The following is a 24814-nucleotide window of genomic DNA, read 5'->3' on the forward strand; positions in this document are numbered from 1 at the left end:
TCTCTGAGGAACTAAGCAACTTTTGGCTAAGTAAACAATCATTAGCAATGACTATTGACGCACACAATAAAGGCTTTAGAGAAAGCGCTTCAGATTTCAACTTCTATTCATAGAAGTAGAAAGGACATAACTTCTTTGCATTTATGTATGAAATATGTTTTAGTGCTTTGGGCGGGTACTAAGATTAAATGAGGGGCTGGGAAGATGGCCCAGCCAGGAGAGTGCTCGTTGTCCAGCTATAATGAATGAAATATCATTACAGATGTGAGTTTAGATCTCAAGAACCTACTTCAAAAGCCGGGGACGGGGGCATGCACCTGTTATCCCATTGCTGGGGCGGTAGGGCAGGAGGATCCCTGGAGCTCACTGGTCAGACGGTCTAGCCAATCAATGAGCTGCAGGTTCAGTAAAAGATCCTGTTTAAAAACAATAAGGTTGAGGAGCAACTGAGGAGGATGCCCGATGGATGTAAGCCTCCAGCCACTAAACACACTTGCACATATGTCCATAAAAACATAGGGACAGGGACACATCACACTCCACAGATGCACACGTGTGTGCGGGTGTGCACACATGCACATGCACACACACATACATGTAAAAGAGAAATGAAAACGTGTAAAGTAAAATTTGTAGAGAGCATACTGCCTGGTGATGACAGGTACGAATACTGTAGCTTCTATTACTGTTTCTGCAGTCACAGTTTCACTCTATTTAAATTCACTAGCCAGTTCCAAACATCGGCTCAAGGGTTGCATTCTCTTGTCTAGGATGGGAACAAGGAAGGCTGAAGGGAGATCGTCCCAGGTGAGTAGCATCACTAAACTAGCCTCCTTCCTGTAATTGTTTCACATGCTCGTGTTTAGCAAGTTTCAGTGACTCTTTAGACGGGGATGACCGCGGAGAAAGATAAGCTTTTCTACACACATGGTCACTTAACACATCCTTACACTCAGGCCACATGGGCAGGAGACGGGGTTTCCTACCTGCGTGTAGTAAACTTGTTTGAAGAGGCTCACATTTAATGGAGCTGAAGAAAGCAATAAAAAATAGAGTTTTAATAACCTCCATCGTCTCAGATGAAGTTCCACCATTTGAGAGATATGAAGACTTTATATTCTTTTCAAGCCTTTATAATTAACAATTAACTTGTCGGGTGAATTTTTTTTTTTTTGCCTTAGTGCTCCCATGGATTCTCATAAAGTTGAAGAACTCCGCAATGAAGAAATGTTGGCGTTCGTTAATGAGTACAGGATTTTAAAACAAATAATGTCGACCTACAATTTGTTCAAGGTTACAACACACAGGCCTTGTGATAAAAATTGATCGGCTCGTTTGGTAAATGCTGGCCTACAGGATCTCCTTTCGCCGAAATTCTTGTTTACGTGGGCAGAGTTCTAAAGAGACAAATAGAAGGCAAACACGTACTACCCTTGGTCAGACAAGTGGTCAGAACTCAGCTGTGGATGCTGGGCGCGCTTACAGGACCCTGGAGGGAGGAGCGCTGCCAGCAAGCACAAAGACATGGCACCTATCAGGCGAGCACTGGTTGTCAGCCTGACTACCACGTGGCTTTGTCTCATGCAATCATGCTCTCGTTGTCTGGAAGGGAAATTAGGGTGAATTCCTATCACGTGCTGGTGGGCTCACAGACAACACTTCAGGTCCATCTACCTTGAGAGCCTACACAGCCAAGGGTTGCACTGTCCGATCTCCTTCCATTGCTGCCTGTTTTGCTGTTCATCTAGTTCTTAGGTTCAGGGCAAAGGAATGGGGGACTTGATCAGTAAAGAGAAAGGGTGGGATCATGTGAACCTCAGAATGTCAGAGAGAGGAGATTGCGGGTTGCTACTTCAGCCTTTCCTTCCCTCAGTTTCCTCATTTACAAAATGTGACCCACCTGCAGGTGAAAATTCAGTTTTCTCCAAGGCAGCCCCACAGGGAAACAAACTACTCTTATGGGTAGGCTGCATGCCCAGCAGTAGACACCAACAGAAACGAATTCAGTGACACCTTTGGGGGAGGGTGGGCCTTGTCTCATAATGTTGTGTTAAAACTTTTAAAATTTTTATCTTATTTTTACTTTTTTAATTTTATTTGTGTATATTGTCTCTCTTTATACCCTACAGGTCCTTTGAATATATCATGGCTTCTAGTTTAGTGTTTTTATGTAATTCCTAGGTGTGTGAAGTAGTGGTCTCTGTTTCTTGTGCGTTTTCTTGAGTTCTTTTCCTTCCGTTTCTTTATGTTTGTTTTGTCATAGTCTTTTATGCCAGTTTTTGTTTTGTCGTATTATATTAAATTATTATCCTTTTGAAGTCTTTTTTTTTCTAACGAGAAACAGGAAGAAAGTGGGCCCAGACGGAAGGAGAGGTTGGGAGAAACTGAGAGGAGTAGAGGAAGGGTAAACCGTAACCAGGATATATTCTGGGACTATTTTGGGTCTGGGTGGCCAGGAACAAACAAGCAGCCTCAGACAACACAGTGAGGACAGATAGACAAGTTAGAGGAGTCAGGACTATGAAGCTCAGAACCATGCTCAGGCACTTCTGCTAAGTATTAACAGCTCCAGAAGAACAGAACTTTTGGTGTGGGACACAGAGAAAACACTCTAACCACTGCTGACGTTGTAAAAGTTCCCCAGGCTCTCTGCATAAGAGATTACTGAAAGCTTTCTAACGTGTGTTTATTTATTGCATGTGTTTACAAGCACATGTGTATGGAGGTCAGAGAATGACTTGTGAGAGCTGGCTTCCTCGCTGCCATCCCGGTCCCAGGGATTTAACTGAGGTCATTGGGCCTTTACTGTTAGAGTCATATTGCTGTCCTGAATAAAAGATTTTTAATGTACACAACATGGCTGTACCTATGATGTGACATTCACAATATTGTTCTACAAGCATGAGACACAAGCCTTGGTTCTTTATGTCACTGACTAGCTGTACCATTGAGCAGATTAGTTCCCCAAACCTCAGGTCTCTGTATAATTGGAATTAAATTATGTACTCAGAGATTTGTTACAACTAAAGGGGGTAATGAAAGCACTTGAAGCAGGGTTCTGTGCATCCTATAGACTGGCTGTGAGCAGTACCCACTGTGTGCTGTCATGGGTTCATGCCCTCGGCTCCCCAGTTCCTTCTCTCAGTGGCATCAGAAGGACCCAGAAACTCTTTCCCCACATAGGGAAGAGTTCTGACCTTCAAAGTAAGGCAAGGTCAGCACTGTAAAAAGATGCTGACAAGATAACTGAGTCATGACAGTTTAGTCGTGTGTGTGTGTGTGTGTGTGTGTGTGTGTGTATAAAAGCACGTATTGATGAAGACACAAGTACACCTCTGTACTCAAGCACGAGGAGACTAGAAGTCATTCTCGGGTACCATTCCTTAGAATTTGTCCACAATTTCTTTAAGACAGGTTGGATAACCAGGGGACTCAAGGGACCTGCCTGTCTCTCCCCTCCCCAGGGTTGGGATTAAAAGTGCATACCAACATGGTAACTTTTTATGTGAGTTCTGGGGATCAAATTCAGGTCCCTGTGATTGTACAGAGAGATGGCTAGACTCAGTTGTCAACTTAACATACCTGAGAAGAGAAACTCTCAATTGAGAATTTGTGCCCAGCTGGCCTCTGGACATGTATATTAGGCACTTTCTGGATTGGTAATTGTTGTAGAAGGACCCAGAACATTGTGGGTGGTCTGATTATTTGAAACATGGACCTGGGCTCTATAATAAAGGTAACTGAATATGAGCCTGGGAGTAACACAGTAAGACTGTTCCTGCATGACCTCTTCTTCAATTCCTGCCTCCAGGCTCCTGTCTCTATTAGTTTCTGCCTTGACTTCCCTTGATGAAGGACTTTTAAGGTAAAATAAGCCTTTTCTTTCCCAAGTCACTTCCGGTCTTTGGTGTCTGTCACAGTAACAGGAACCAAACTAGGACATGCAGCAATCACTTTGCCGACTGCAACACAACTGATTAATTTTGTGATCAGGTTGACAGATGACATTGGTCTGACAGGTGACGTTATGCTTTCATTTTATTGCTTTTTGTAGTAACATGATCCAAGTAAGGGTTATAGAATCTTCTATTCCATTCTTCTTCAGAGCTGAACCTCGTAATGGGATGGAGAGGGAACGTGTACCAGCTGAAAAGAAATATATATATATATATACAGTGAAAGAATCCGAACTCAGGCAATAGTCATATATTTAATAAGAAAGGAGCATCCTTTATGAATATTCTTTGAAATCACAAACATGTGTTTGTTTACAAGGCTCTCTGTTGAGATGTTAACCACGCCTCAGCACAGCAATTTTCAATGAGACTCTCAAAGGAGACTTTTGGAAGGTTACAGAGGTTGTCTGTCTAGTTCTTCCTGAGAAGTTGACACTTTTCTGCCCCTTCCCCACCTTAGCCCTTTGAGATTCTGTTCCTCTACAGTCCTGGCTAGCCTGGAGCTCACGGTGTAGCCCAGGCCAGCCTAGAACTTGCAGCCATCCTATTGTCTGAGCATCCCAAGAGCTGTGATTACAGAAATGTGTTGCCTCACCAGGGTTACCTTTCCAGGGACTCAGCTGTCTCTCTTTTCGGATTCAGACAAAAGAATGCAGAAAAGCAGAGACTTGGGGGCCTTTGGGTTATTCAGAACCTGAACAGTCCTGGCATGATGCAGTATTCCTGCCCTGAAAATAAGAACTGGCATCTAGAGAAACACATGAGGACCTGAACTGGCTACTATAAGCTCCTTAGTGTATGGACTAAGTCAGAAACAGATGTTTGACACACTGGAAGGACTAAGCCATGGAAGCCAAGTATCACATCAAGCTTTAATATTTGACTGAGATAGAAATGTTTACCTCTAGTGTTTTATCTTTTCTTATTAGCAGCTCCACTTTCATTACCAATATTTGAGCCCTGGGAGGAAAAAAAAAGAGAGATAAAATCATAGGAAGAAAAGTTTGAGATAGTCGAGTTTAGGGAAGCACACTTATCTGAATTTTGAATGAAGATATAAATCATGCACACACAAGAAGGGGGAGGGGGAAGGAAGACAGAGAGAAAACATTCTTCGAGTAACCTTGAGTAAAGACACTGAAGTCTTTTTATGTCCTACAAATGAATTCATCTATCTTTTTAGACAGCCCTTAAGGATGCACTTGGGCAAATGCTAGATGGAGGTCAGTGTCCTCTAAAGAAACAATATTTTAGCAAACGCATAATTTTTTTAATTTAATTGATATTTTTCTTTTACTTTTAATCAACTTTTTACTTATATAGATCATAATTTTTTATTGTGTTTTCAAAGATTAAGTCACTCAGCAAAGTAGAAGACTCTCAAGCAGGATGAAATATGTGTCTAAGGTGTGTGCCTACAAGTGTTCGTGAGTGTGCATGTGTGTGCATGAGCATGCATGAGTGCGCATAGCTGCGAAATACACCAGGAGCTGCTGGGAAAGAAATAATAAGAAAGTTACAGATTTCATCTCATGCTCCCCAGAGTCACCAGCTGGGGCTGACACTCTCAGGTACCAGGGTTTCACCATGGCAGGTTCTGCAGATGCCACAGTAGTAAGAGGAGCAGAACCAGCTCCCTGATCTCCCCCACTTCCTTACCCTCAACTCTCCAAATGCTGTCAACTGAGTGACCTTGGAAAGATCCAGAAAGAGCAAGCAGCCACCTTAAAAGCCTTCCTTTCCTAGTATCATTGCCCTTCTCCTTTCTCAGTTGGCAATGAATTCCTTGGCAAGTCATTTTGACTCCATTGTACTGATGACAAGAGAGGGTTGAGGAGTTAGAAGCAATGGTGTAAGTCTAGCACAGTTATTTACAGAGGACGGATGCAATTTTGTCTAAATATACAGAAAAGACGGCAAGGATGGGAACCAAGTTTGCCTGACGGTTTTGTTACACTGGAGTTCCTACTGTGAACATCTAAACTTCAGTTTGGTAATAAGTGCTCTCAAACCCAAGGGTCTCAGACTTGACAGAGAAGAGCAAGAACCAGTAGGAAATTCTATTTTGTTCATCCTTCCTGAAACACCAATAGAATTTCAGTGGGAAAAGAGCAAACCTCTGAACGGAAGCAGGCTTCGGGCTCCTGCACGTCGCTGCACTTCTCCCGGGTGGCACTGAACTTTGTGAACAAACACAGACGCTCCTCAGCCGTGATCTCTGGCATCCACTTCACTAAGTTGATGATAAACCTGCGCTCACAGACACCCAACAGAATCAGTCAATGACTCCTCTCTGCAACCCTGCTTCTTCCAAGTGTTCGTTATAGAAACACACATGTCCTAGGTTCAAATTCATGAGTGTAAAAGTTCAAAAATTCCATTTCTGCAAGGGTCTTATGGAACTTTCTTTCTAATTCATAGAATGGACTCTTGGGAAACTATATAGTCACAAACAAAAAAGTGGACCTTATTGAACATAGTAGATCTTCTAGAAGATTCATGTCTATATCGATTCTCTTCCCTCAGCTAATGCTGTTTCTATTACACTTGGTCCAGACAAGTGTCTGCATCCAAAATCATGGGTCTTTATTCTTGGCATTTAAACAGTACCTGAGAGAATAAAAGGAAAATCCCTGCCCCTTTGTGTCTTTCCTGTTTTAAAACACTGAAATTCTCAAGACAAAACTCCTTATCATGGGAGATGGTGAAGTAGCTCATTGGGTAAAGGTGCCTGCCACCATGGCAGACAAGCTGAGTCCTGTCCCAGGATCCACAGGATGGAAGGAGAAAAATCAACCACTCCAAGCTGTCCTCTGACCTCTCAACTTGTGTACGTGGTGGTGCGTGCGGTGGCAATGTGCCCATTCGTGTGTGCACGCATGCATACACAAATTACTAAATAAATGTACTAACATTTTTAAGTATTCACATCTTCCTCTCCTAAAAGGAAAAAGAATCCACTTCATTTGCACCTGTCCAGTAGCTCTCTGGCTCACTGCCTGACCCTTCTTTCCAAATCCCAGCCTGGTGGAAAGACGCTCCAAATTTCCAGTAAGAGAAGAAAGCTAGATGTTTGTTTATAAACAATAGTAGCAAATACGCCATTTTGTTTTGTGGCTAGGAGACTAAACGGTTTGTTGCACAACACAAATTGGATCAGCCTAGCCTTCCTACGAATGTTTCTGAGTCAGATATACCTTCGGGGTGCAGGAAGGGGCTGCGAGGGAGTTCGTACCTGTGTTTCTTACTCTGAAGGTCCTCGTCCTCCTTATGAGCTTGACACCAGTCTGCACGCAAAGCTGGTATAAGCGCAGAGACGGATGGGAGCGCATAGGTGGTATCTGCTTCCAGATGCAAAAAGCAATGCCTTCTGAAGGCGAAGTCGGCTCTGCAGCAGTGGTCCACAGCGGGATTGATAGTTCGATTTTCATTGACGCCACATAAATCTCCGAGAACTAATTCTGCCTATATCCATGAGAAGTGGAATGCGGATACGATTTAAAAACTCCAAGGACACTTAAAAAACTACATATGGGTAGATGAACAGCTAGTACTGAAATCACTGGCAACCTTGCTTAGGAAAACATGGGTACTTGCGAGACTGTGCCGTTGTACTGTGTTGCAAGAATTGAAAGGCTAAATGGCAATACTACAGAAATTCAACCTATAGCAATTAAATACCCACAGATTAATTTTTTCAAGTTAGATACACAAAGTTTCTACTGTGTACAGGGACTCTTGAACAGCCACTTCAAAGTGACAAGCAAACATGGTTTCTGGGTATATTCCCCTCCTGGGTACTCTCCGCCCCATTCCGAAAAGACTAGGCACAAAGCAGCATTTTTTTTTTCTGAACTCTTCCTTTGGGGGTAAAGTGCAAACACTGTAACACTATTTAAAATGGCAGGGTTTCTGGTTTGGGGTGTAGTGCAGGGGTAGCCTGCCTAGCATATATATAAGAACTAAAAGAAGAATCCTTGAAAACGACTTAGAACCTTCTCTTCTGATATTCAGGAATTCAAATGGTGGACCAAAAAAGAAAGTGATCTTTCTTACTTGGACAACGTTGAAAACAACAGAGAAGAGTAGAGATCTCATATTAATCAACGAGGAAGAAGCAGGTAAGAAAAGTCAAGTACCAAATCTGCAATCCCAGCACCCAAGGGTCAGAGGCAGGAGGATCACCACAACTTGGGAGCAGCCTGGTCTAATTAGTAAATTCTAGGCTGGCTAAGACTTGACAGGAGATTGTCTCAAAAACAGGAACAGATAATAGACAGAACCCCAGTAGACAGAACCCCAGTAGACATGTTAATGTGGATGGGAGTGAAATCTCGTTGGCCCCTCCTCCAGACTTACAGGCAGTTGACATCTGGGGAGAGAGGAAGAATTAGTCTTCCCCAGGGGTGAGTCTCCCTAATTAGTTAACTAATGAAAAATGATCAAACCTAGAAGCATTGCATCCAAGTAACACTGAACAGACTCATCAGGTTTTATTTATACATTTATCCTTGTGTGTGTGTGTGAAACAACAATAATTAAAGAAAAAGAGGTCATGAATTTGAAAGGGAGTGGGGGGCAATGGTCTAGAGACACTTTAAGAACCGCAAACTACAAAAAGAAGAATCAGGTACGTGGGCCATACTCACCAAGTCATCAACGCAGGAAAACTCTTCACTTAGGGTGCAGCAGGTTGTCAACGCGGCCATCATTCCCTCACTGAGGGAGTTCAGTTCTTCCATGGAGAGCTGGGGAGCTATCTTGGTGAGCTTGACAAGGTAACTGAAAGAAAACACACCGTTTTGGTTCTGGATGATGGCAGATAACTGTTCTTCCTCAAATAGCTACTGCACTTTAAATCAACAAAACCCATGAGAGATAGGAACATTCAGCACCAAAATATTGTGATTCCCCAGGCCGTATAGAACATCCTGGGCAGTAATGGCCTTGGCCAGCAAGTAAAGTTCTTGAAATAGGTTGTGTTGATAAATAATAGGTGTTGTTTGTTTAAGTAAAAAATATAAAAGGAGCATTTGGCAAACGTGTTAGGAACAAGATAAAGACAGCTAAGGACCTTAAGTGGACTGAGGTTGACATCATAGCTAACAACAACTTTACAGGAATAATGAAATCACACTTGAATTGAAGAGGCTGAACTTTAATAAATCCAATACTAGCATTATCATTATTTTTAAATCTAAATGAACTGCATATTATTCTTGAATTCTCATAAAAGCACCAAAAGGGTAAATATTAGAATGCTAAGCAAATCCACTGGTAATTCCGTTATTCTAAGCTAATCATTGGTTTCCCAGAAAACAGTAGCCACCTGAAGTTTTATCCATTCTCCTCTCACACAGGACAGAATCCAGGAATCCTGATTTGGAGGGAGAAACCTAAGTTCACAGATACTAAAGCGTTACAGGAACACTGTGTCTAGAATCTAACATTTCTTTCATCTGTGGCCTCATTTCTGCTCAAGGACTCACATAAAGACTCAGTGTGAATTCTTGAGTTTTATGTTCTTGTTCCTTCTCGGAGTTGAAGGACTGACCTAATATTCTATATTCGAAAGATTATTTGTTAGCCCAGTGATGCAGACAACCTACTGGAGTTTCAAGGCGTCCTTATCCAGCTCCTGGAAGTGTTTGCATTCTTGTTGAACCATTGCAACGCTTTTCTTAGTCGTCTCATTGAATTTATCCTCCTGGAAATTAAAAGCAATCGTCATTGCAAGCATTTCATCTAAAACTGGACCAAGTGGCAAGTCAGCTTGTTTAAAGATTACATCCAAACTCTAATTACTATGTACTTTTCACCAAACAGAAAGAATTTTAACTATTCAATCACAGATAAGTGGTTCAAATATCTTATCCTTTTTAGAGATTTAGGAATTACATGGCAAAATTTGAATTTTATCTTGGCAATATCTGTACTTGATCCTTATCTATGAATGGCCAGAGAAGCTGTTCTCTGCATCGTTAGTAAAGGAATGTAGCTTGTGGACGAAATCAGCTTTCTGAGGGTGACCCAGCTAATAACTTTGCTGTTGAAGATTGTAGGTGTCTTTAGCTTCATTTGTGTCTTTTCCTGTCCCCTAGGTTTAATGTTTAAAGCCTCCCATAGTTGTCTTCAATTATATGGACATTTTTGTCACGGCATAAATTGAGCATTTTCATGGGGGTATGAGAGAGAACCGCACTGCAACCCATGGACACAGGGAGACAAATGTGTCTCCACTGAAAAGTGAGAATTTCCTAGTACCGTGATTCATCCTCAGATGAGCAGCAGAATAGCTTGTTAATGACGGTGTCAGAGCATAAACGACAATTCTAAAAAACTTTTTTCTTAAAAAAATAAAATAAAATAAAACTTTTTTCTTATTACATTGCCTAGATTTAAGTGATGATACGCTGATTTTCACAGTATGTGGAAGAAATATATAAAATAAAACAAAAGTAGTATATAACAAAGGAATTGTGAAAAATTGCCAGATACTTCTTTAATATATGGAGTTATATTTTATAAGTACATGAAGAGAAATGGAAAGTTATTCCTTTCAAAATGAAAACAAGAAACAAACAAAAACAAATTTTTATATAAAATTTAAAATAATATATCAAAACTTAAATGAGTTTTTTTAGCTGAAAATTTCATAAACTTTTGATCATATCCACTTTTTGTATAGGAAATTTTTGATATAATTTTTAAAATCAAGCAAATACCTAAAATACAGCCACTTTTTGCACATGAATCTATGAAGTCAGATCTGCATGCGAAATGCGGGCAAAGGCGATATTGAAGCAAACACACGCTAACACTGCTCTGCGACTCAACTCAGGGGAAAAAATCTTCTAGAAGTTAACAGCAGTCTGCATATTTTGACCCCGTTACCCCCTCAACTGATGCTCTATCCTACAAATATTCAGGGAAATGTGTAGACTAGATTCCCATCTACGAATCACGTGCAGAACTGCAGACACGCTCCAAACATGCCAGGGCCCACACACCGCGGAAGAGCAGGCGAGACAGAGCGCCAAGCTTAGGGAGGGAAAGGTTTTCTATGGCTAGGAGCTGGGAGGCTCTGCTCCCTGGGACCTGTGCAGGGAACACAGCCACTTTACCACTTGAGTTGAGCCCCACACTGCTATTTCATACACTGACATTCTGGGCAGAAGAATAAATCTCTGTTGTTTAAGTCGCTAGCTGTTTGGCCACAAGAGGAAACAAATATAGCACCATGTAGTATAATATTCAGACATATGCAAATACAGAAAAAGAAATATGAAAGAAAATATTTAGCATAATAATAATTCTACAGTACATATATTGTATATGTATTGTATAATTATAATCAGAAAGTTTTAATACAAAATGATCCCTATTTTTGGATTTTGGAATCTATATCAACGGGACCTACTGCATCGCGGTAGCAACTTGCTGGGTTTTCTCTGCTGCAACAATCTCCCAGGAGATCCTTGTACACTTTAGCAATTCTTAGAAGCTCTGTTGTAGAAAAGTCAGTATGTCTCCTGGAGTATTCATGAAGAAACCTGCGCAAAACATTTATTATGTTAGAACTCACAGAAAGAACAGAAGACTCAACTCTGCTTTCAATGAATCTAGTAAGATCTAATACCATGTCTGCTGTCAAAGCTAAATCTGGAATTTAATCTGTTCATAGAACATTTTACACAAATTATTTCTGTAATATATTGCAGACTAACATTTTTTCCTTGTCAGAGAGGATAAAATTGTTGGAATTATTTAAAAATAACTCTTAGAATAACTCAACACATGATACTGTTGTATCAAAACTATGTTGTGTCTGAAGGATTCTAAGTCAATGGACCTCAGAGAAGTGTGAACACCTGTGTTGAGTTGCTCTGCTACTCACAATAGCTAAGAAATGGAATCACAAGCAGATAAATAAGAAAATGTGATATATACACAATGGCATTTCTTCATCCATAAGGAAAAATTAAAATCATGACATTTGCAAGAGAATAGAGGGAACTGAGGATCATTATTGTAAGAGAAATTAGCCTGACTCAAAGGACAAACACTGTGTGCTGTGTGCTTCTGTAAATACAGAATCTAGATTTAAATGTGTGTGTGTGTGTGTGTGTGTGAGAGAGAGAGAGAGAGAGAGAGAGAGAGAGAGAGAGAGAGAGAGAGAGAGAGAGAGAGAGAGAGAGAGAGAGAGAGAGAGAGTGTGGAGAGAGAGAGAGAGAGAGAGAGAGAGAGCGAGCGAGAGAGAGAGAGAACTAGAAGAGTTCAACAGAGGTCAATGAGATTCACATGATTTAAAAGCAGAAGGAGAAGGATTGTGGGGGAAGACGGTGGGCAGAAAATGGAGTTCAGACGATACTGGAGGAGGCGATGGAAGAATGGGATGAATAGGAACCAAGTACAGGAACTTATAATATGAACATTCCAGAATGAAAACCACCACTTTGCACTGACTTTAAAAAATCAATAATAACAGCAAATAAAGTAGATAGTTTAACTTGCCCTAGTGACAAATAAGATTCAGATTTAGTCCTGTGGCTTATAGTCCACTAATCTTCCCCTTAGGAACTGTGGGGTGACATTGCTGGACAGTCTAGCCTATGACTTCCTAAGACCAGAAACCTGGGGTCAGTTCCTTGCTCTGTTGGTTTTACCTGTGAAACTTGAACAAGCCACTTAACTCCATCATTTCTCATTTTGCTCATTCAAAACACCAGGGGCAATGGTACTTATTCTATCAATTCAATCAAATGTAGATTTTAGAATTAAAATGAATAGTCTGAATTATTTAGATATTTAGCCTATTGCATGGCACATATAAAGCATTCAGTAAACATTAGCCATCACTGCAATATCATTGTTGTTCCAACTGAACAGTGTAACTAATTGCAAACCATGATCTTTATAAATTGTTTTATGCCAGTGAATTACATGGTGTCTAATCCCTCCACCCAAATTAGCCAGAATAGAAATGTGATAATTTAGTTTGCCTTCTAAACTTTCAATAGAGAGTTATAGTACTCAGTAAAGAAGCTGTCCTGGTTAGAATCTCGTTCTTGACATATATTTTCGTCATCAGTAAATCTGAGATCTCTGGTAGATAAGTCATCTGGTTTCTCTTCTTTATTTGTGTTAATGACGCAGGCTTCACGTTCTGTTGTTTCCTTTCCACAGCACTCTTTGATTTTATTCGAGATGAAATCTTGTTTTGAACAAATATGTTTCATGACCTGGCTCTGCATGGAATAAGGACAAGAGGTTTGACACTCAGATGTTCTTCCAGACTGGCTTCTTCTTCGTAAAAGAATGGCTGTTTAAGAAAGCCAACCCTAAATATCACATTAGTACCCACCCTATCAACAGAACCAATCATTACTATAACGGTAGCACCCATCCATCAACGGATTGGATAAAAAATAGTCACATAAATTCTACACTGGCTTAATATTCATGAAGTTTCACATTAGTGCAACACTTTTCTTCCCTTAGGATTTTAGGTCTTATAATCATAAAAAAAGTGGTGGTGGGGGCTCTATCATAAACTTACATTCATTGTTAAGTATTAGTGTTTTAAATACTTTCTCCCCACTTCTCTGACACATTGAAATCTTTACTTCTTTAAAATCACTGTATTTATCTACTGAGTCCCTAAGTAGGCACACATGCCTGTCATGGCACACACATAGAAGTCAGAGGACAATTTGTGGACGTTGGTTCTTTCCACCATATGGGTCCTAGGGACAAAACTCAGATTCTTGGCCTTAAAAGCAAGTATCTTTACCCATTGACAGCTCATTGGTCTTACTGGTACCTTATCTTCTAATATTGCTGTACCCCATGAGAGTTGTCTGTGCTTTCTTTGGTGGCCACTGAGGTCATAGCAACACATCTCATCTAATCTAGTTCTCTTGGGAACTAAAACTATCTTTCCAAGGATGTGGCAAAACCCACAGATATTTGATGAGTGAATGAAATATTGGTTTGGGGACTAGAGGGCTAGATCAGAGGTTAAGAACATGGACTGATCTTGCAGAGGACCCAGGCTCTGTTCCTAGCAACCACATGGTGGCTCATAGCTGCCTGTTACTCCAGTTCCAGAGGATCGAAAGCCCCCTGGGTTATGTAAGCACTTGCACAAATGTGGTACGCATATATGCATGCAAGCACATGCACACACACATACACACACACACATAAAATAAATCTTTTTAAGGAAGGAGGGGATCTTAAAAGGAAAGGCAAATCAACTATAGTCTTATAAGGGGACAAAGGAGAAGCTAGAATAGGAGAATTCAATGAAGAGGAGGGTGAAGGGCAGAAAGAGAAAGATGGAAGAGAGGAAAAAATATGGGAAGAGACAACTAAGACTAAAGACCTATTGAAAAATCCATGTGACACCAACTACTACAGAAGTATCCTAAAATTTATACAGGAATGAAAGGGATTTAAATGGGGCTACCATACAACAAGGGAGAAAATGCCCCAACTAGACATCTTAGGCTAACAAGTAAAACCCCAGTAATATGAACGGGTTACATCTTGTTGAAATGTTGGCCAAAGGTGTTCCAAAGATCTCCCCCAAACCTAGGCTATTGTCAGTTCTGTGGGTTGCTTTCCATGGCCATATTCCTGAAGACACCATTTACTTCTGCCATTGAGCATGGCGAAATCTAGCTAGTGCCCAGCTGGATCCACCCCTTACTGACTGGTATTCATGGTGCTGGAAGGTACCGTGAACTCTACCAGGAGAGAAACGTATTCATCAATATCACCCAGTTACAAAGCCCGTAACTACAGAAGTCACCTGACTGCAGGATACACTGGTACAACAGTGGCACAGATGATAGGCGAGCAACCAACCACTTTTTATTGGATTTAAGGCCCCCTCCATGAGACGGAACCCATACCTGACACCACTGAAGTGACCTGGATCACCAATAATAAACACACAGAGACAGATGTTGGAGCTCAAGCTGAAGATCAGAAAAGCAAGCAGCCAAGACACTAGGGAGCTCTGACCTCTACAAAAGCTTCAGACTGAAAGAGAGTGAGTTCCCATCTCATCCTACCTTATATTCCTCTCTAGTTCTGGGATTAAAAGTGTGCACCACCACCACCTGACCTCTATGGCTAACTAGTGTGGCTGCTGGGATGAAGGGTGTGTGCCATCACTGCCTGACATGTATGGCTGACTAGCGTGGCTAGCTTTGCACTCTGATCTTCAGGCAAGCTTTATTCATTAAAATAGAAATAATGTGACCAAGAACCTGAGACTAGACAGGCCATGAGCCTAGAGGAAAACCTGCAACTATATTTGTTTTGGTAAAAATGAATATAGCATTGAAACGACTCCTAATGGCATATCGTTATACCCGTAGGTCAGTGCACCATAGTCAACCCTCATCAGAGAATCTCCTTCTTGCAATAGTTGGCAAATACACAAACTCACTACTGGCCAACGTGCAGAGAGTGGGAGACTTTGGAACACTGGCTCCTGAATGGGATGTCCTTATCAGATCCTTCCTCTCAAGGTTTATGGCTCTGTGTGGAAGAGGAAATAGGAAAACTATAAGAGCCAAAGGCGGTAAATGACTCCAAGAAAACAGAGGCTTCCAGACCTAGGTAGGGAAAGGGAGCACAAAGTCCCAGCCCTAACCAAAAAGCTTTTGCAACTCATACTTTCTGGGAGAGAGAAAAATCAGTTTTCTCCAGTGAAGTGTCACCAGCTGAATCAATCACACTCCAGAGCAGGCCCCGTGCTCAGGAGTGGCTGTTCGTCAACACAAAACGAACTCCATGTGTGCATGCATGTGTGTGTGTGCATGTGTGCAGGCCCCGTGCTCAGGAGTGGCTGTTCGTCAACACAAAACGAACGCGTGTGTGCATGCGTGTGTGTGTGTGCATGTGTGCAGGCCCCGTGCTCAGGAGTGGCTGTTAGTCAACACAAAACGAACTCCATGTGTGCATGCATGTGTGTGTGTGCATGTGTGCAGGCACGTGTGTGTGTGCATGCGCGCGTGTGTGTGTGTGCGTGTGTGTATCCATGTGGGGGGGGGTGTGTATATATCAGTGTGTGTGCCTTTTATTTTGTTTTGGTATTGCCTTTTGGCTTCTTTTGTTTGTTTTTGTTTATTTCTGAGAGAAATAAAGAACATAAAGTTGGATGGGTCCGGAGGTGGTGAAGATCAGGTTGGGGGAAGGGAAAGAATGTGACCAAACTATATTGTCTGAGAAAAGGATTGATCAGATTGTCTTTGTCACACAGGACTAATTTTCAAAGTCAATGGCTCCCAATCCTCTCTCCAGACTCCCTGCACCTTCAAACTATCCCACACTCTCTGGGCACTTCAGGTCTCCTGATTGAACTCAATACATCCCCCTATCTGGAAGCTTCCGGTGGACTGAGGACAAAGGACAAGATGAGTTCCAAGGCCAAGGAGAGAATGAAATAGGAGCTGATACCACATTTCCAGTGTCCATATCTCATCTGAAGCCAGTATTGTTCTAGGCAAAGCACGCTTTAAGTTCCTGAGAATTTATTTCTATTTTCAGTGAATGACAATTTAATTTCTTCCATTTCTCCATAAAGACATTAAAGAGGAGGAAATTTGAAATACAATATGATCCCTTAATTTCAACTACAAGCCATAAAAATTTAAATTATTATACTAATTTAGTATATTAGATTTAACATTATTAAACCCACATTTCCATAAACAACCAAATGCTACAAGAATAAATTACGAGTGACATCCCTTTAATTGGGTTACATTTGAGAATAAAATAATATGGGAGGACATTTTCTGTCTCCTACTTAATTTAAAGCAGATATTTCCCAAATCCTAAAATTGAAATTATTTAAATAATTAAAGCCTTCACAACAAAGCTTAATTTTAACTAGGAAGAAATTTGTAGGTTTTGTTTTAGTTTTTAAACTTTTTCCAACTTAATATTTTTATTGATTATTTGGGAATTCCATACAATGCACACCTATTACACCCTCCCACCCTTGTTTCCCCCATAAAGTGGGGGGGGAGATAAAAATATCCCACTGGATCCTGGTCAAACTCCCAGTGGCCAGCCCCTTAAAGACAACTGAGTCCTTACACAGTTCCCCTAAAAAGGGGAAGAGGTGGGGAGTTACACTTCAGCCAGAGGGCTGGAGAGATGGCTCAGTGATCAAGCACTCTCCTTGTAAGCATAAGGACATGTGTTTAAGCCCCAGGGCACACACTTTAAATCTATGTATTTTTAATGAGATTATGTTGCCTTTAAAGTGTGTGGACAATTCCAACTCTGCAGCAATATGTTTACTGGTATATTCCTTAAAAAAAACACTTTAAGGGATACCAGATGCTGCTGGGGTGGTGATGTGGGATTTCCCTCTGCATGCTGTGAATACCATTGGTTAATAAAGAAGCTGTCTGGGGCCTGTGATAGGACAGAGCCAAGCTAGGAGTGGAAAACTAAACTGAATGCTGGGAGAAAGGAGGCAGAATCAAGGAGAAACCATGTAGCCACACTGGAGACAGACACCAAAACTTTATCCAGTTAGCCACAGCCTCGTGGTAATACACACCTTAATAGAAATGGGTTAAATTAAGATGGAAGAGCTAACTGATGAGAAGCTAGAGCTACTGGACCACATGTGATTCAATTAATAGAGTTTCTTTGTGGTTATTTTGAGTCTGGGCAGCTGGGAAGGAACAAATAGCCTCCTACAACAGGGTGGGTACAAGAATTGGGGAGATGTTGGTCAAAACAAAATTTTGGATCTATAGGAGAAATAATTTCAGAAATTTTACTGTAGATTGTGCATCACAATATTGCACTGAATGTCATAGCTATGAGTAATTTCATGTGATAATTAGAATATAAAGTTAAAATAACTATTATAATCAGTTTCTTGTCTTCTTTGAGAGAAATTTACCTGTCTTCGGACACACTGCACAACATCCCCTTCACAGCACTCATCATACATGGAAGAAACATCTTCTAAGATAGAAGTAAGGTCCTTAAATCCAATCTTGGGGAACTTTTTACTGAATGCAGCAGTGTTTCTGGAAAGATCATTGATAGGCCACTAAGATCATTTGATAGCCAACAGATGAAGAAGAAGGTCCTTTCTTATGTAACACAAATTGTATAAGTATCAAAGACAATTGATATCATGATTTTTGCACAGATGCTCTTATCAAATTGCTGATGGTATTGTAATAGTCTCTATGGTCTCTTGGCAAGTTGAAGGCTGGGCATTTTGCCACCTCCACCCCCAATTCTCGATTCCAACTATAAATGACCTGAGAAAGTCTCTGTCCCATATTTACTACAGTCAAACATACCATGTGAGCTGATGGCAGATATAGAAAAAATATCGCACACACTATAGCATGTGAAATCATGGCAGTTACAGAAAAAACATCACACACACTTCCCAAAATGCATCTCAGAACAACTTCCTTTCCCTTAGCAACCTCTCAAACCTATGTCTTTTCTCATTTTACCTTAAAGACCTTGTTTTGAGCTATCTATGTAGGCTCATCATTCCCAAACCCTTAAGACCCAGGAAGTTTACAAAAAACCTCATCAGCTATTTAATAGAAACAACAACAACCAAAAAATTGTGTGCCACAAGAAAGAAAATACGAGAGACACAGTACGAAACTCACATAGAGTTTAAGACTTTGGGTCCAAATTTTCTAAGGGCTCCACAAACATTTCCTTGGTAAGAAGAGGATGCTTTTAAATATTGTGTGATAGGAGTTGCCTGAAAGATAAAGAAAATTCTGTTGAAATTAGAGCCAAATCTCACTGTTTTCATAGTTTCTAATTACATGTAAATCAACAACTCTAGAAAATTTCCAGCTACAGAAAACACTTGGAGTTTTATCTTAGTAAATTTCCACGTTGAGAGAAATGTGTATCTTAAAATGTGGATTTTAATGGCACATTAAAAGTGGAGAGCTATGACTGCTCTATGGACTGGAGAGGGAGGGGGAGAGGAGCTTGGGGGAGGGGGAGAGGGGTGGGAGGAGGGGGAGGGAAAGGGGAGGCTGGGAGGAAGCGGATACTTTTTTTCCTTTTCTCAATAAAAAAAAAAGAACCTGTTACAAAAAAATAAAATAAAAGTGGAGAGCTAGTGTTCCTGATGATAGCATTGCACTTGGTAAGAGAAGGCTTGTTGCAGCCTGTCCCCTGAACATGGCTGCCACTACTGGCATGATTCCATCTTATGATTAAAGCCAAAAGAAAGTTTGTCATGGACAAGAGGCACCATGTCAGCATTTACCCTAACATTTCCGCACTTGGGCTTTATTCCAATTTATAAGGAAAACAAAACCCAAAGTGGAACCCTGGCAATCGGTGAAAGTCTCTCATAGGCTTCGGGTAAATGGTGCACTCTATCAGTGGGTGACCAATGAACTTACCATCAGTGAGTGTGGTAAGATAACACTGAATATGGCAGACATACTTTCTGTAATGTTTAGTTTTAAGTAAAGATCTGGAGCTGTGGTGTTGGTCATTTTCATCCCCTTGATGAAACAAGCGTGGTACCCACCTTGGCCTGAAAGCAGGTGGCTTTCTCCTGCTCCTCACAACACGTGGCCGCCGCCGCCTCGAACCGAGCAGCCACAGTTAGAAGAACAGGGGAGAAGACAAAGGGGTTTCTCCTGGCAACCTCATACATATAGCTATAAAACACAAAGGTTTTTAAAAGAGAGAAGGGAAAGGGAGAAGGAGAAGGATGATTGACAAGGAAAAGGAAGGGGTGGGGAGAAGAAGGCAAGAAAAACGAGTTGTAAAAATGAAGGGAAGGTTAAGAAAGGCCAACTATTGCTGGAAAGTTCAGTGAAAAGCAGTGTGACCGAGTCACCAGAACCAGCCATTTCCAGCCCTCGGCCTCGGAGCTGCTAACTCCAACTTAGGGAAGACTTTGGCAGTTCTCATCCTGAGCACTGAGCTGTGTGTATTCTCCTCTCCTCCCTCCTTCTGACATAGGAAGCCTGCCTCGCTACCATATTAAAGAACAATAGCCGTCTAAACACGCCACATCCAGGATTCAACGACTATACCTCCTTAAATTCAAACAAACTTGTGGTTGTTTCAAAGCACAATAACTTTACAAAAATAATTCTTTCCTTCTGCAATCATTATTGCAAAGAAATTAAGTCTTCCCAAGGTAAAACGTACAACTGCTTTTGGGAAGAAAACGCTTCCATCCTCATGTGTCTGAGCTGTTAAATGTTGTGTCTACACCTCTGTGCTGAGGGTCATCTCATCAGAGGATTGAGGGCGCTAATGTAAGGGTCTTAAGAGCAGGGTCTATGGCTACAGTCTCACTGAGTACAGATCCCAACACAATAAACATTGAATAATGACCTCATAAATTAGTCTATTCCTCAATGAATCCAGACACGCAAAAATAGAGAAAAGCAGAAGATGGTTGGAAAACAAGAATTTAAAACTAAAAAAGAAAATAGATAACAAGAACAATACTACAAATCCTTTGGATACCAAAATTAAACTTACAGATTTAGAAAAGATCCACTGTTGTTTTTGTAAGCTTGGCATTTCTCTTCTGGATCCAGAGTAGGGAAAGGGGGCAGAAAGCCTGTGTTAGCTTTCTTGTTGTAGAAGAAACAGAGGCTCCTTGCAGCGCTGGTTTTACTGCAGCAGTGAGAACAATTGTACTTCTGTGGCAGTCCTTCCACAGCACAGATCATGTCCTGGATGACCTCATTCTGCACAGCAGAGGAGAAGACAACGTTCTGTCCTGGCAAAGCTTTTCCACCTCCTGAGGAGGCTCAGGGGACGCAAAGGACAGTGCTATCTTTGGGGTAAATGTTATCGTTTCAACAATTATCTACAGAATGGTTTTATCTATGGCCTTGGGCGATCATCCCACACTTTAAGAAACTTCATCCTGTAGCAAGCATCCTGGTCCTATTTCTTCAATGCTTACATTTCAGTTCTAGAATAGACATCACCATGTGTTCCTTAAGCTTGTTGAAAGTGGTCTCTGGGAATGAGGAGGCTCTCCCTTGTCTCAGCTTCAAGCATATTTATTTCAAGTGTCCTCTAAAATTCCCTGTCTGGGACAGGCTGGCTACCTAATTCTGTGACAGGAAGACAGGAGACCACAAATGCCTAAGGATATTAACCACACTGTGCTCTTCCTCATAGAGGTTATCGTTGTTCATCCCATGATATAAAATGCCCGCAGTGGGATGAGAAGCCAGATGCTCATTCATGGAGAAGCCAGATGCTCTGATGTCCTGCAAAACTCATTTTCAGGACTGCTGGCCCAGTCATTTCTCTTGAGTGTCTCAAGCATCCAATCTAATAATGCCACTTTTGATTGTTCTCTGCATTGGGGCTGTTCTGGCCACTTCTCCTAGCTATCGTAAGCCCACACCACTACACAGGAAACTCTATGTGTCTAGAGCACCATTCTCAGACCTTGTTTGGATAAGAATCCCACGCAGTTTACTTACTGCTGTTTTTGAACACTCCGGAAGGGTCCCATCAGCCAAGCACCTATCCCTGTAAGCCATCATGGCTTTCGCCAGCATTTCCACCTCATCAAAGGATGCTTCCTGTACATACTGGGCGACCGCGATGATGGTCCTGCAACAGTCCACGGAGGACACACAGTGATCTTCTGCAGAATTTCTAGCTGGGTCTAAAAATAGCTCATAGAAATGGATAATGTATTTACTCTTAATACAGCTGCCATTTAATTCAATTATCTTTGAGAAGCATTTGCCTTCCTAGCATGTGTCAGACAACAGTAGAGCAAGCCCCATAACCAAAGGGAATCCAGAGCAACTCACAGGTATGCTGTGTTCTCCTCGATGAATTTCTGGATAGCTTCGAAGGGATTTGAAAAGCAAGAATAGTTAGGTTATTCCATATCCTTATATTTTAACACTTTCCCAATAAATGGCTTTACAGGTTATTCAAGTGTGAAACTATAAAAGACTTATGGGCCGAACGGTGGTGGCGCACACCTTTAATCGCAGCACTCAGGAGGCAGAGGCAGGCGGATCTCTGGGAGTTCGAGGCCAGCCTGGTCTACAAGAGCTAGTTCCAGGACAGGCACCAAAGCTACAGAGAAACCCTGTCTTGAAAAACCAAAAAGAAAGAAAAGAAAAAAGAAAAAAAAAAGACTGGGAATCTTACTCTCCCAGTGTGATTTTGTGATTTTTAAAATACTTTTTCAGTCTTAATTCATGTGGTACTCCTCCTAAATCTTTTCTGGTCCTTTGCTTAAGGATTACAAAGCATTCACGATGAATATTTATATTCTAAATTGGGTTTCAGTCATGTGAGTGCACAGGAAACCGAGGTTCAAGAAAGGTGTCTTTATTGATCATTGTTGATTGTTTCCTAGTGCCAAGAACAATATTTTATAAAAGACAAGCACCGCAAAATGTAGTCCATGTGGAAAACATAAATATTCTGTGATTTGAGAAGGAATCTGTGATTTGGGGCAAAGCTAGCGGTCACATGACTAGCACTAAAAACTACCCTGGCTGGCACCAAGCCTATTGTCATACCTTGCTTTGATGACATTACTGATCCACTAATCTTCATGTGACTTCTCTTGTAAATGATATATAAATGATAGACACATGAGATGGAAACAGCAAACCACTACTGGAAAATCTAAAATCTGCTCAGTTTTAGTTTAAATAAAAAAATTCACTTTATATTTCCTGCATACATACTCAGCTGTGATTAGGTTTCATATTTGTTGCGTGTGTGTGTGTGTGTGTGACTTTTACATTCCTTATTAAACGTGTTAAAATATTCCTACCATAAGTCATTTATTTATTTATTTATTTATTTATTTGGTTTTTCGAGACAGGGTTTCTCTGTAGCTTTGGTGCCTGTCCCGGTCTTAAATGTAGAGAAAACATGTGAGCAAAAACACAACAGCAGGAAACCTCGAGACATATTTGGAGACACACAATCCATTTCATAAGAAGAATGATGTCTCTTTTAGAGTTTAAATTATGAGGATCTTGCATGTATACCAAGAAATGTGGGCTTCCGTTGTAGCCCACTGAGATCTTTATATGAGATAGAAATATGATCATGTTTATACATTAAACACCAGGCAATGAAGCATCCTATGTGCTGGACCCTCCCTCAATGTCCAAGAAATGGAAAGTGATCAGAACTACTGGTCAAGTAGGAAGAAGGAAGAATAATTGGATGGAATATAATTGTAAGATCATTAGGGGACTGTAGCAATTGTTCTATTGAAAAAAAACAGCGGGACCTGAATTGTGCTGGGAGTAATAAAAAGGAAAGAAAACATAGTTATAAAACCCATTAAATAGACAAAAGTAGCAGGATCTGAAATGGGTTGTTATGTGGAGAAAGAAGAGGAGGACCTCAAGAACGGGCATCTCATCAAGCCTGTGACTGCCCTCACTACCAGGTACCTCGTGGGTTGTCTAGTAGGATACGACACAGGACCACTGCGATCTGCTAGATGTTTTGTGGAGATTACATTCATTTTTTAAATTTATTTTCTGAAATTATAATATTATTAAATCATTCCCCCTCCCAATCTTCCCATTTACCCCTTCTTGTTCTATTTCAAATTTATGGCCTATTTTTCATTAATCAGTGTTACATACATTATATATAATATAGAAATATACTTTCAATACACACATATATATATAACCTGCTCAGCCCATACAGTTCCTATTTTATTCGATATATATGTATGTTTTCTGGACTGACAAAAAGCAAATTACATTCATGTACACAAGATAGAGGAATGTATCTTTCTGGCCAGAAATATTTAAGAAGACCTTCCTTTGGATAAAAAATTTCAAAGCTTCCCCATTTGGACATAAAACAATGTGAAAATCACCCTTTCCTCGAGATTGGCATCTCCTTGCATAGTCTATTGCTGTAGGTGTGTAACAGAGAGCCGAAGGAGGGAGCAGGAAGGTTCTCACATACCCTGAAGGTGTTTGCCATCTAGTTAGGAGACATGCTGGACAGCCAAATATTTTTTAAAGATTGTATACAAGTTTTTATATATGTGTATGTGTATATACTGACTGTATCTATTGTTCTTCTGTTAGAATAAATATACCTGGCACAAGAAATTACTAATATTTTGAAGTCCAAATTATATATAAAGACACTTTCTATCCTATATAAATTGCTGTCCATTTTTTTAGTCCAAACACCCTGCAGACTGGATAATATGAAATAAAAATGAAAATCTGTATGTTGTTTAAAATTACTGACCAGTATACATACATGAAAAAAAGAGAGAAAAAACTAAAACCACAAGTAGTTAAAAATTTAAAAGGCCAAGGAAAAGTAATTCCCCCAATGTAGTCTTTCCCTAATGATATACAAGATAATTCCTTACCTACATCCTGAGGCTTTGTGGGAAGGACTAGGGATTCAGTCAAAGAGAACAAGAAAAAAATAAAGCCTATAAATTTTAAATGTTTCATGTTCAAGAAAAAGAAGCCACACACAGGAGATAATGTGACTGTGGCAAAATCAACTTTTTATCGTATTCTTTGACCTTACAGTTGTTAAAAAGTAACCTAGCTAATCTATGTCTGAAATGCAGAGACTTTTTTGTCACGGCGCAAATTTCTTGCTAATTATTAACTAGGGGGAAATTATGCTATGTTTAACTCGGAGAAAATTTTTCTCGAGTTGCCAAAAGAAAAACAAAAAAGTTTATGGGTGAAAGAGGAAAAGAGGAGCTAACACATTAAAAAGGAAACACACTGTAAAAGTTTCTGGGGCCTTGAAGGTGGCCCGGCCCATAAAGTGCTTGTCTGGAAGTAAGAAAA

General features: G+C 40.6%; 2 protein-coding genes across 2 annotated transcripts in view; both read right to left on the reverse strand.

The window, feature by feature from the left end:
* Positions 1 to 1071, reverse strand: part of LOC142833017 (alpha-fetoprotein-like) — a 41053-nt gene extending 39982 nt beyond the window's left edge. The window contains exon 1 of the mRNA XM_075943993.1: positions 987 to 1071. Coding sequence (XP_075800108.1) covers positions 987 to 1071 — 85 coding nt within the window. The remainder of the gene's footprint in view (positions 1 to 986) is intronic.
* Positions 1072 to 4013: 2942 nt separating this feature from the next.
* Afm (afamin) lies at positions 4014 to 24502 on the reverse strand. Its single transcript, XM_075942766.1, has 15 exons — positions 24376 to 24502; positions 21803 to 21839; positions 21464 to 21596; positions 20499 to 20710; positions 19528 to 19660; positions 18638 to 18735; positions 17899 to 18028; positions 12990 to 13204; positions 11377 to 11509; positions 9566 to 9663; positions 8606 to 8738; positions 7192 to 7421; positions 6074 to 6206; positions 4859 to 4916; positions 4014 to 4146 (listed from the first exon to the last, which is right to left on the reverse strand). Exons 1-14 carry the CDS (start codon positions 24461 to 24463, stop codon positions 4869 to 4871), a joined length of 1821 nt encoding a protein of 606 aa, XP_075798881.1. The 5' UTR covers positions 24464 to 24502; the 3' UTR covers positions 4014 to 4146; positions 4859 to 4868.
* Between the last annotated feature and the right edge of the window lie 312 nt (positions 24503 to 24814).

This window comes from Microtus pennsylvanicus, chromosome 12 (genome assembly GCF_037038515.1).
Source record: "Microtus pennsylvanicus isolate mMicPen1 chromosome 12, mMicPen1.hap1, whole genome shotgun sequence".
Classification (NCBI taxonomy): domain Eukaryota; kingdom Metazoa; phylum Chordata; class Mammalia; order Rodentia; family Cricetidae; genus Microtus; species Microtus pennsylvanicus.

Bases quoted from the DNA above. Each gene is read 5' to 3' on its own strand.
- Afm (XM_075942766.1), bottom strand. From the start codon at position 24,463: ATGAAACATTTAAAATTTATAGGCTTTATTTTTTTCTTGTTCTCTTTG. The intron at 19,661-20,498 runs GTAAGTTTAATT...TGTGTTTTATAG, and splicing joins AGTGGATCTTTTCTAAATCT to CTATATGTATGAGGTTGCCA. The intron at 11,510-12,989 runs GTACTATAACTC...TGTTTTGCGCAG, and splicing joins CAGGACAGCTTCTTTACTGA to GTTTCTTCATGAATACTCCA.